Source organism: Pyxicephalus adspersus, chromosome 4 (genome assembly GCF_032062135.1).
Source record: "Pyxicephalus adspersus chromosome 4, UCB_Pads_2.0, whole genome shotgun sequence".
Classification (NCBI taxonomy): Eukaryota; Metazoa; Chordata; class Amphibia; order Anura; family Pyxicephalidae; genus Pyxicephalus; species Pyxicephalus adspersus.
In genome coordinates this window covers 39,502,261-39,514,474 of record NC_092861.1, presented here as the reverse complement: position 1 = coordinate 39,514,474, position 12,214 = coordinate 39,502,261, and the positions used below count along the sequence as shown (strand labels likewise).

Here is a 12,214-nt window from a genome sequence, read left to right as displayed (position 1 = left end):
AGTATATTCAAATCAAAAATCACAAATGTAACATAATGCAATGTGCCAATCTTTAGATACAGCGACATTTTTGTTTTTTTTAGTTAATTTCATTTTCCCAGTACAATAAATGCCTACAGAACCTACCAGGAATCCAGTGCCCTTGTAACTTCCTGTCACTGAACTAAAGTGTCATCTCTTTTCCCAGCTTTTCTCTGTTAACTACAAAGAATCTCCCCCATGTAATGGAGATGAGGACAGGGATTTGTAATTCAAATGAGGGGGGAAGCCTTGGGGTGACAATGCCATTTCTCCACTGAGTATAAAGGATAAAAAAAAGCTGTTGCAGATACAAACTCTAAAAACTGGTAGGATTAAATATTTTACATTTTTATTCTTGGGTTTAGATACACTTATGTATAGTTTATTTCCAATAAAGCATTTATAGAATTGCATTTGGAGCTGTGCTTCCTGCACCCAAATCACTAGGCAATGATGGGCAGAATACTAGGAAATCATGTCCTGTATTCTGCTGAAATTATGGCTCCCACAATCCATTTTGGTTTCTGATGTGTCACTGGAGTAACTAAAGATGGCACGTGAGAGTGTAAAATACCAAGTCACTATATGGCAATGGATGGGGCAAAGATGTGGTTTGCCCATGATTACCTTGGCAACACAACCATATTTGAGACATGATGGTACATGGTGACCCATATGAAGGAAGCAAAGACAATGCTACCAGTAAGACCAGTTTAAGAAGAAATGCTGCTCTTTGCTGGACTTTAAAAGTGTTCATGTGATCCCTCATAGACAACACTGCACAACATTGACACACTTAGTTAAACAAAATAGAATTACTATTAAGCCATCTTCTTGGGATTATAAAAGTAGACCAGCATTAAAAACTAATTAGATTTTTTTTTTTTTTTTTTTTTTTTTTTTATGAGCAATGGGAACTAAGCAAGTTTACTAATCATTTCTTACTTCCACCTTTACTTCCTGTGTTTTAATAATTGTCATCACAGGCCCAGACCAATGTAACCACTGCTTTGTTTACACACACAGAAAAGTTCTAATAAATAGGGAGGGGAGGGGGGAAGGACGATTAAGCAGCACCCTGATGTGATCTCCTGAATAGGAAAGCATGGTGTCCTTCCCAAATGGTCGTTTAGCAATCTGCCAGGGATGATTGATAAATTATGTCAGTGGACTGCTGTGTCCAGGCCATGGAGAAGAACAGGCCGCTCGTCTGGTGTGACAATCATCTGATGTGTATGTGAAGCTTAAAGCGTACCTAAACTCAGAATTTTCAGTTTACATAAAAGGGTAGACAACCCTTTTATGTTAAGTAAAAATTCTGTTTGTTGTTGTTTTAATAAATAAATAAATAAAAACGAGTGCAGCACCGCCCCCTAAATCTTGATCGCCTAGGCCACCGAGAATAAATGGGAGCACAGAGCCTCCCGGGATACCTAGGTCACACATCCCAGGAGGCTGTTGGGTGCTCCTGTGCATGCCCGAGCATCTTGGGCAAGCACAGAAGGAGAGCTTTCATCAAAAGGGAAAAAAAATTACCGATCTCACACATGCGCAGTGACATCAGCAAGTTTTATCTCCCATCTACATTACCTGATCTCGCACCTGGGTTGGGCAACGTAGGAAGAAGAACCAGGAACAAGAGGTGAAGATGGCGGCGCGCAAAGCACCGGCCCGAAGATGCATGCCAGGAAGACGCGGGAACCCATGGAAGCGACCTCTGGACTGATCGACTGCACTGTGGGTTTGAAGGTAAGTGAATTGCTTTTGTTTTGGGGGACTTTTGAGTTTACTTCCTCTTTGAGGGGTGTCATTACCCTTCTGACATCCAATATGCTATTACCAACTACATTCAGTGCTCAACCCAGAAATTTTTTGAAGCTGAGTGGGAAGAAATTGTAGGTGGTTGGTAGCCCTGTATTGTGACCCAACTCTTCAGTAACCACCCACCTGGTTACTGAAAAGTGCTTTGTGGTGCGCCCAGCTAAAAGGGGGATGGGGAGAACATTGACATTGCACCTCTAGTTGGATCAAGCAGAATATACAGCAAATCAATCTATCCATCTCTCCAACAAGGAATCTTTGTCAATGTTCTTAATAATAATAATAATAATAATAATAATAATAGTACATGTATCACATAGTAGTTCTTGCTATGAACTGTTCACATCCAGATAAGATGCTGCACCTCTAAAAGTCACAGACAATAGACAGACATAGTCCTATGGTTGCTTCATTAGTTGCTATTGATGTTGGATTTAGTAGATGAACCAGACTGTTTATATATAACTGTGAGCAGAGGAACTACGGGGTGGAGATATCTCTGAGCACCAGATCTGTTACCAACTTCCTGCGTAATCTGCTGTGTAGAATTCAGTTAAACTTGTCAATGAAGTGGGTGGAGGGAGAAGAAATAGACATTGACACATTAATGGTCGTTACAACAAAAATGTATGATCACACTTCACTGCAAATACTATTCAGTGTTGTACACTTTGTGCTGATGTAAAAATGTAGCACACGCACAGGGGTTCATTATTACTGAAGAGGAGATATCGCAATCTGCTCTCTATTACTTATTCAGGACTGCTCACCTTGTAGCCTATATTATATGGACCGGGGGGGGGGGCACAGAGCAGCACCCCACTGTGCTCTCTCCCTTTTACTTTCATTAGTTATAAAACTGAATATGACATTCCCTCAAACATTCTCTGGTGGGAACACAATCATTTTGTCGTTCATGGATCCACCAGGACGAATCCATGAACGGCGTCGGACAATTGCGGTACACACGCCAGATTCTGATCCGATACCAGCCCTGATGCAAGGAAGAATGGAAGGAGAATCCTCTGATGTGTGTACCTAGCCTAAAGCAATCAACAACCAACTGTGACCAATCTGTTCTATGAAAAGCTTACATTAAATGAAGTCCTCATTGTTGCATTACACAGGCAAACCTTTCAGCATTCTATACCAGATATGCAGGACATAGCAGAATCCATGGACCTTTGGGTGACTGTTAGATTTCAGTCATGTTGGCCCATTTGCAAACATTCTGATTCCCAAGGTGAAGAATTAGTAAATGAAATAGTTGCATAGAAAAAACATCCAGCCCTTGGAGTCAGAATTCAATTCTTTGTGTTATTGATTTACTATGAAGTCAGGATGAGGTTGCCCACCACAGAGCCTTCACCACTTCTGGAATTCTAGAATTTTGTTCTAACAGTCCAGATTTAAATAGTCATACAGAGGTGCTTGAAAGTTTGTGAACCCTTTGTTATTTATTTTTACATGATTGTAAAAGGTTATCCGATTTTCAATCAAGTCCTCAAAGTAGATGAAGAAAACCTAGATAAACAAATGAAACAATAATGTTTCTTATAACATATCAGGGAGGGTCAAAAGTAAGTAAATCATGCTCTCAGTATTTGGTGTGACCCCCTTGTAACTGCAATCAAACATTTGAGGTAATGGGCAGCACAGTGGCTCAGAAGTAAGTGCCCTGGCATTTGCAGTGCTAAGGCCCAGGTTGGAATTTTGGCCAGGACACTATCTGCATGGAGTTTGCAGGTTCTCCCCGTGTTTGCATGGGTTTTCTCTGGGTACTCCAGTTTCCTCCTACATTCCAAAAACATGGTTATTTTATTTAATCTATATAAAATCTATATAAAAACTATGAAGGGATTGCACAGGTAGTACACAGCCTAATTCCGAAAGCAAGACCAATATTCACAAGAAAAGTAAACAAACTCCTATTTAAAAAGTAAAGCAATACTGATGTAAAAAAATAAGTAGCAAACATTTTAGAGCTGTCAAAACAATGTGAGGAAACTGCTGATTAGTATAACAATACACAGCTTTCCCAGGACTCGATCCAGCTAATCAGCACAGAAATGCTAATTTTAAAGTTTTTTAAGCATTTACATCATTTCTAAACATATATGAAGCCAAGATGGAATCTCAGGTGGAGAGAGTCAGACATCCAACACTTCTACCAGTTCTGAAGATTTTAGGACAAGCAAAGATCGTTCAGAGAGGTCTAGCAGTGTAAGATGGGGGAAAAGGTATGTGTTGTAGGGCTGCCTTGTTTTATTCTGTTTAACCCTTTCAGGTACTTGTTTAAACAAAAAAAAAGATTCTATTTATAAAAGTAATAATGGTGTGGCAAATCTAAATTTAAGGAAATTTAAGGGTAAATAAAGCCTGCGGTACTTATCTATCCCTCCCTCGCAAGGTGTTGCCATCTTTCCTCGCAAGGTGTTGCCATCTTTCCTTGTTCTTCTGCCCAGTGACAATCTTTGGTTATGCAGGGGTGATATAACTCCCACACATGCAAGGGAAGCCAGGAATGCTGACGGAGCACATGGGCAGCTCAGTTTTTTCCACATACTCCTGCAGCAATCAGCCAGATAAGGTGTGTTGCAGAAGGGACATTGCCTGTTCCTTTTTGTAAAAAGCAACTGCTTGAATCGCTAAAGTTGAAAGTGTGGTTTTAGTGTAAAGTACCTCCAAGCTATTCATAGATTCATTCAGTGGGATCAAGGGATCCTGAGCAGCTCCCACTGGTTAGCACTTTGACAGCTGCTGGGCCAATCAAACCACAGTGTGAGTTTTTAGAGAACCAGTAGTTGCAGATTCATTTTCTATTGGGCTGCTGTGGGTAGAACTTACATGTAGTGTCTCCACCAAAGATTTTCATAACCAGGGTTCCTCCTGGGGTTGCTAGGGGTTCCTTAAACAGTCCCCACTGGTGGATATACCCCCACCTACAATTCCTTACCTATTATTATTCATTTGATTTCAAGATTATTCCTTAGAAATGTGTATAGGCTAGGAAGGTTGCAAATGATATTCCCTGGATGTCATAAAGGCTATGTATGCCATATTACTAGTTATCACAATTTAAAAATTCAATGTAGATATAACAATATTATACAGGGGTTTCCTGAGAAATATTTTAAAGGTTCATCTGGGGTAAAATTGTTAAGGGCTAGGGACCACATTTTGCAGAGGTGTGTTTTGGCTTGACGAATATTTAAAATGTATTCAGAAAAATCCTTCTGGGTAATTGTATAGTTAAAAACATTCACCTCCCTGCAGCTAGTTATTAACTGATTTTACCAATTGGCCTTTTTTTTGCGGATTGGTTGCTGTGTAATGTTTGATTTTTGATTGGCCTGTAGCAAAAAGAGAAACACTGATGTCAGTACAGCTGAATGCTGATGATTTTTGGGCCTTGCATGTTTTACCTCTGCCACAACAACCAATTAGATTATGAAATGGTCAGGATTTTTCAGCTACCTCTGCAACAAAACAAAGACCGGAGGCATGGGACAGATAAAAGTACTGAGTCTTCTTTTTTTTTTTAAAAGAACATTGTCATTTAAAAGCATAACTTAACCCAATGTAAGGTTTCAGGCAGAAGTGGCATGCAAGATCTCTATTGCTTGAAATAAAAACTTTTCCCTGCCAAAAAAACTTTTACTGGTGGCTTTTTATTTTTTGCTTACACTGCAAGCTGCGTGAACCATGAGGTGTACAGCCTGGTTCTATATGTGCCACGGCGGTGCCAGGGACAATGCACACACAGGAGTTATATCATCAGCGGTTGTCCAATGACCGAGGAGAATCACCTTGGACCCAAAAAAATCAGTGGCAAGGATAGCGACTCCGGGGGACGTGACCGAATCCTTTTATCACTTACAAAAAGGTAGGTGTGTACTATAGATGGAGGCAATTATGGCAAAACTTTCACCTATCAATGATACTTTCCTTTACCTGTTTTGCATATGACACTGGCTGTGCCTCTAAAATGAATGCTTGACAAGTACATGTGCCAACCCTCCAATAATGCTGAGCAGCACACACATGTCCAATGTGTTCTTTACAGTACTTTACCTCCTAACATCCATCGAAGCACATAGGTGACAAGTGTGATCATTGATCATATACCGCCCTATTCATAGAAGATCAATTAGTGAAACATTGATCATATACCCCCCTTCTTAATAGAAGTACATAGGTGATCAGTGCAATTATTGATTATATACCCCCCTTCTTAATAAAAGTACATAGGTGATCAGTACTATTATTGAATATATACCCCCTATTAATAGAGGTACATAGGTGATCAGTACTTTTATTGATTATATACCCCCCCAATAGAAGAACATAGGTGGTCAGTGCAATCATTATTATACCCCCCACCAGTTCTGGGGCAGCACCAGGGATGGGGCAGATCTTTCCCCCCTCCCTGCAATGCCTTCTGCCCACGTTAGCCCGGGGTGTCAGTGCTGCGGCCAGGCACTCACCATACACCATGGCCCCTCCTGTCTCATGCAGAAACCTGAAGCGTCGGTTCTTAAAGAGCCAAATAGTGAGGATGGTGAGGATGAGCAGAAAGTTGAAGACCAGCAGCTCCAGCGCTCCCTGATGCTGGAAGAACTCCAGAGTCCGGGAATTCCTGGATGCCTTGTCACCCCCCATCCCTGCCAGCGGTGGCCAGCCTGCACAGCAGCCTACGGGCTCACTTTGATAGTCCGCACTGATAGTAAGAAGTATCAGTCATAGCCAAGAGTGACATAGCGGCACCGAGGAGGGGCCACCGGCCGCTTGCACAATGACTGGGAAGCTCCCCCGCCGCGATGCATGCTGGGAGTTGTAGTTCTCAGCTGTTTGTCTTGTCTGGAACTTCTCTGAGCTCTGGCAGCCGTGGGACTACAAGGTCCAGATGTCCTGCTGATACCCATGCATTAGATGTTGGGCACTGAGTACCAAGGTGATGGTTACCTGGCACGGCTCTCCCTGCACTAATGGAACATGCTGACGGCTATTCTGCTGGGACTGGGCGTTATAAATAAACCTGAAACACCTAAAGATTACCTGTAATTACTACTTATCTGGAGGCTATGCATCTAGTATGCCAAAAGTGAAGTATATGTAATGTAAAATCTCTTAAAAACTTTTACATGTAATAAAAGTCATTTTCAATATTTTAAATCTGCAGCTTTAACTAAAATAATTTATGTTTTATAAAGTGACAACGCTCCACCCCTGTTTCCTAGTTGTGGTCATGTGTTGTCACCAAGTCATGCTCCTAATATAGACTATAAGTGACCCTCACACATTGCCCAGGCATTGTACATGGTAATCCCCACCAGGAAAGTCCCTCTAAGTAATGCCATGCTGTGCATACATGTGAACAGGATGTAGCTGCAGATCATTAGCAACAAAGGATGACAAAAAGGTAAAAACTAAATCTAAAAAAAAAAAAAAAAAAGAAAATCCACTTGTTGCCAATATAATTATTGAATACAAATTCCTGTATCCAAATCAATACAAAATAATTCAAAATAAATACAAAGTATGTAATTGGTAAATTCAAACTCTCATTTTGTATTGAAAAAAAAAAAAAAAAAATGGTAAATCGCTTACAATTGCTTTGGCAAATTATGTTCTACAATTAGAACATTATAGTTGACAACCTTCATTTTATTTCCAAGGCAGCTGTGCAGGGAAACACTCTGATGAATGAAGAGCACAAAGAAGAATATAATTTGTTGCTGTAACATTATTTTTTTTAAATCTTGATGTAAAGAAATCACATCTGGAATTTGATTGGTTGCTCTGTGCAACAAGACATTTTATCCTGAGATGCTGCAATCCTGCTTGTGATAAAACCACCCTATTGTATGCTTTGCCAATATTTTTGTAGTTACTTACCACAGTCCTAGAACATGTGGTAGGTTCATTGTTCACATATAAATAAAAAGCGTTGAAGCTGAATTCAGGCACCTGTTACTAAACCCGTATTGCCAATATTGTTTCCGCATTCTTTAGCCATTTACACACAAACATCTGCAATTAATTACAAACGACACCCGCGGATTGTCCATGTGACCCACTATACAGAAAAATTATAAGAATGATCAACATATTGTCGCCTGTATTTTATCTATAGAGAAAATCGGGGAGAACATCCAACATAAACTTCAGTGTAACAGTGTACAATACAAACAAGCTTGGCAAACCATGCAGCTGTAAATAAGGCTTCTATTCATAACACAGTGACTCCCTCTGTACATCACAGAGCTGATCATTATGGAATAGAACATGGTATGAGTATAAGAAGCAGATTCCTCATAATCTGTCACCCATCACAGGAGGAGCTAGGACAGGATCTTTCAATAACTGAATCTTAATAACCTTATTGCATATTGTATATAGGAATGACATGCAATTTGCTGCCATGATGCGGACTTTACTTGTCCGCAATTTGTCATCCATGTGAACACGTGCAAGATTGTGCAGGAAAATGCTAAAAAAAACAAAAATGTGGCACTTCCAATTATTAAAGGAGAATTTAGGAAGATGGCTGTAGTAAAGCTATAGTAAAGTTGTGTACCACATAACTTGTTGGCAACCACAGGGGAAGTAGGGATGTGCTCAGCAACCAACGCAGGGCTGCGATTTTGATAAATGAGTGAGATCGGGCATGTAAGAATGCTTAAGGGATGGCGCCTGTCTGGTCACCAATTTCAAAGTGGAACTAAACTTCAAAAGTAAAAAAAAAAATTGCATAGGAAGGTTATCCCGCAAGGGGCAATCAAAGTCTCTTGGGCAATAATATAAACTAACCTGCCTGTTCACAATTTTTTAAGTACACTCACCTCTCCTCACTTTGACATCAGCGCTGACATCTTCACCCAGTCTTTTCCAGGCTTGGGTCCTTGGCCACCTTGATTGGCGAAGCCAAAATTGTCTAATCCATTCCTGCCATCCGAAGATGCTGGGATCATACATTGATGAACCAATGCAGCCCAATGTACTCGTACATAACAGAAAAGATTGTGAATATGTATGTTTTATTGCAAGGGCATATTTAAGGGACACCACCTGTTCCTTCCGCAAAAAAAAAAAAGTGATACCAGTGATTCAAGTGATTTTTGTCAGATTCTGGTTAAAACACCAGGAACCTCCACTGGGGATCATCACCTTGGATTTCCCTTTTGTCTAACCAAGCAAATTCCAAAGGCACTCACAACTTTTAAAGCGCTTTTATTTGCAATTGTTAAAGTCATAAAGCCAGCTGTGTCTGGAATTATATCATGCAGATGCATTATGATGTTATGCGTGTGACAACATTATCATTCAGTGCAGTTGGGAGTTGTATCAAAAGCCGGGGACCACAGACTGGGAAGTAGAAGGTCAGATGATCCTAAATGTTCCTAATCCAGAAAATCAGGTTGGCTCTTTCTGAATTGCTGCAAACTGTGAGAGCTGAAATGTAATTCAACTACCAAATTGAAGTCAAATGATTTTCATATTAGAGATAAAGATCACTAAAATGACCATTGTAACACAGCCTTCCAACTCGTGGACTTGAGAAATGGATATATTTAGAGATAGAAAAAAGAGCATTGCATGGTGTGTGCCATGCTGGAATATTGTCATTGCTATAATATGTTTATTATATGACAAGACTTAAGGAATCATGGTTAAATAGAGTGCATTACTGATTATATACATTTTACATTGTAGATAGGTAACAGTCTATGTATCTACAAAACACTACATAATTACTGTGAGGGAATCTTACATATACCTAAATAAAAAGACAGCACACAGGGCTAACATTTTCCTTGAGACTTCCCTCCACTTCATTAGTTACAAATTACACAACTGTTTAAAATAAACATAGGACTATGCAATGCACAACAGAGCGTATAGAATACAGGGGTCAGGTCTATGTTTTGTACCATACAGCACATACAGTGCAGCAGTCAAGATAATGCAATGTTCAATATAGTGTACAATGTGCAGCAGTAAAATGTATGTATCATAGAGCCCATTGCATTGCTGGTAAGTGGAAAAATACCCCAGTCAGGAAAAAAAGGCCTGTGATTAATGAGGAAGTGGGGGGGGGGGGGGGGCAAAAGTGCCCAAAGAGGGTGGAGTGGTTCAATGGTGTGCAAGAAGCAGGAGTGTAGTCGTAAAAAAAAAAAAAAAACATTGTTATCTGAACACCTCATTCCCTAAAAAAATGAGGGCCTGGCCCACTACACTCCTGGTGGGGAGAAACAATGGTGACCATGAGTAATGGGGGAAAAACAATGCTGCCCAGTAGAGGGTGAGGAGAGCAATGGTGCCCAGTGGGAGTAAGGGTGGGGAAAAACTATCACGCTCAGTTGGCAGTGTAACAGTAATGTACAGGTGGGGATTTGGGGGAACAATTGTGCCAAGCAGGGGGTGGCAAGCAGGAAATGGTTAATTGGTAGTCACTGGAGAACAATTACTATGCTTTAAGACTCATGTATGCTGAATAACTGTGTGAGACCGAAGAGAAGGCTGAAGTTACGTCATCCCAGCACAACCCATCAAGATAGCCAAAATGCATAAGGAGGTAAAAGAAAAGAAGGAAGATTGTGAAGCCTCGTGATGGCAGAGGGGTAAACTTAGAATTCACAGTGGCTTAGCCATAAGATATGAAAGTTCTATTTCACTAAAAGTTACTCATCATTGCAAACATCATATAGGGTTTGCAGGACCTCCAGTTACTTTTCTGACTACACAACGGATTAGTTGTTCTATACACGTAGAAATTTTACTAACCTAATCATTTTTTTTTAAAATGCCTCCATTGTTTATTTTGCCAAAAGCCTCTTACATCATTCATATCCATACTGTCCGACATTACAGTACAAATATCAATACTCTTTCAGTGTTCCACTGCACTAGAAAACCAAATTGTTTCCAAATTAGACTGGCAATATTTGTGACAGGTTCACTTTAACTAAGGTAAATTGTTTTTGTTTTTTTAATTCAAATTATCTCGGCACATGCTCCATTATAATGTTGTCTTTCCTTTTGTCTTCATATGGCAAATGTTTATCCACAACCGAACAGGAGAGTATTCATCAACTAATTAAACCATCAAGCATCTGTTGAAACCTCATGCCCGATATCCTATTTCTTCTTCCGCATACTAAATGTGTATGTGAATTACAAGTCTATCTTCTAAGCTATGGCACAGGTGTTACTTACAGCTAATAGAAGCAAGAGGAATTCACATAAAAGAAGATGAATGAAAACCACAGACATTATAATATGGGTTCACAGCCCTCAGTTAACTTGTGTGCTACACCCCAATGTGCCTTATTATACCACATGCGCATGGATATAAATAGTGCAGTGCATTATTCCAAGGGGAAATAAAATACGGATAACATGGTTTTACCGTTTACATACAACAATAAACATTTGTACTTATACTGTATTTCTGCAAGTTGCTGTCAAACCTCAAGATCTACATAGATATGTATATTTCATATGAATATGTATGTTTGAAGTCTGTGAATAGAAGGCCACTGTATACTTGGATCATTTATTATACGTGGAAAAGGGTATCAAAGTCCCTTAGTGTCAGTATAAACTGTTGTTCCAATTCAGATTTATAGACAGGTTAAAAGGAAGTGGCTAGAGTGGCAGGCCACCCTTAGATGTTGCAACTTAATCGAACTACAGGCAAATGGAATTTTATCCATCGACATTTGTAAGTAGATAACCAAGGCTTTGGAGTGGTTGGGTACTGGTTGACAGTGGTGAACCACAGCAGTACAACGTGCAAAAAGTACAGTCTGAATAAGCCCCTTCTCTCCTGTGTGCTGCAGATAAATTTGGTGTGTTCTCAGACTCCCACATTGACCAGAGTTGTGGGATCATAGCCTAGTCAGACTTTGCAAAGTGAAACACAATAAGAGGTGGCTAAAAATGGTAATATTTCTCTTTGGATGCCTGCTTGTAGACGGATCTCTCCATTTTAATCCTTTGTCTGCCAAGAATAAATATTATACATCATGGCTCTACCTATACTAGGTAGTTGATTAGTTGACATTATAAAAACACCAAGGTAATGAGATTAAATGGGTTTGAAACAATTTACTCCTAATTTGATCTTTGATGTCCTATACAGATGACCCCTATACACTGTCACCAGTGGGCTTGCAAACCCCCTACTAATGGTAATATAATACATATATACAAATAATCTGGACAAATATCATCAGAATATTTAAAATAAAAAAACTAATCTGTTTCAAATAGAGGGTCCCAAGTGTTCAGAAAATCTATAGTTTAGGTTGGGTGCAGGGGTATTTGACAAATGTTCAAGGTTTTATTTTGAACAAAAAATTGGAGT

General features: G+C 39.7%; 1 protein-coding gene across 1 annotated transcript in view; it reads right to left on the bottom strand.

Moving 5' to 3' along the window:
* The window catches only part of SLC9A9 (solute carrier family 9 member A9), a gene marked incomplete in the record, with an annotated part of 338,107 nt that extends 331,494 nt beyond the window's left edge, over positions 1 to 6,613 (bottom strand). The window contains 1 exon segment of the mRNA XM_072407908.1: positions 6,330 to 6,613. Coding sequence (XP_072264009.1) covers positions 6,330 to 6,504 — 175 coding nt within the window.
* Positions 6,614 to 12,214: the final 5,601 nt, after the last annotated feature.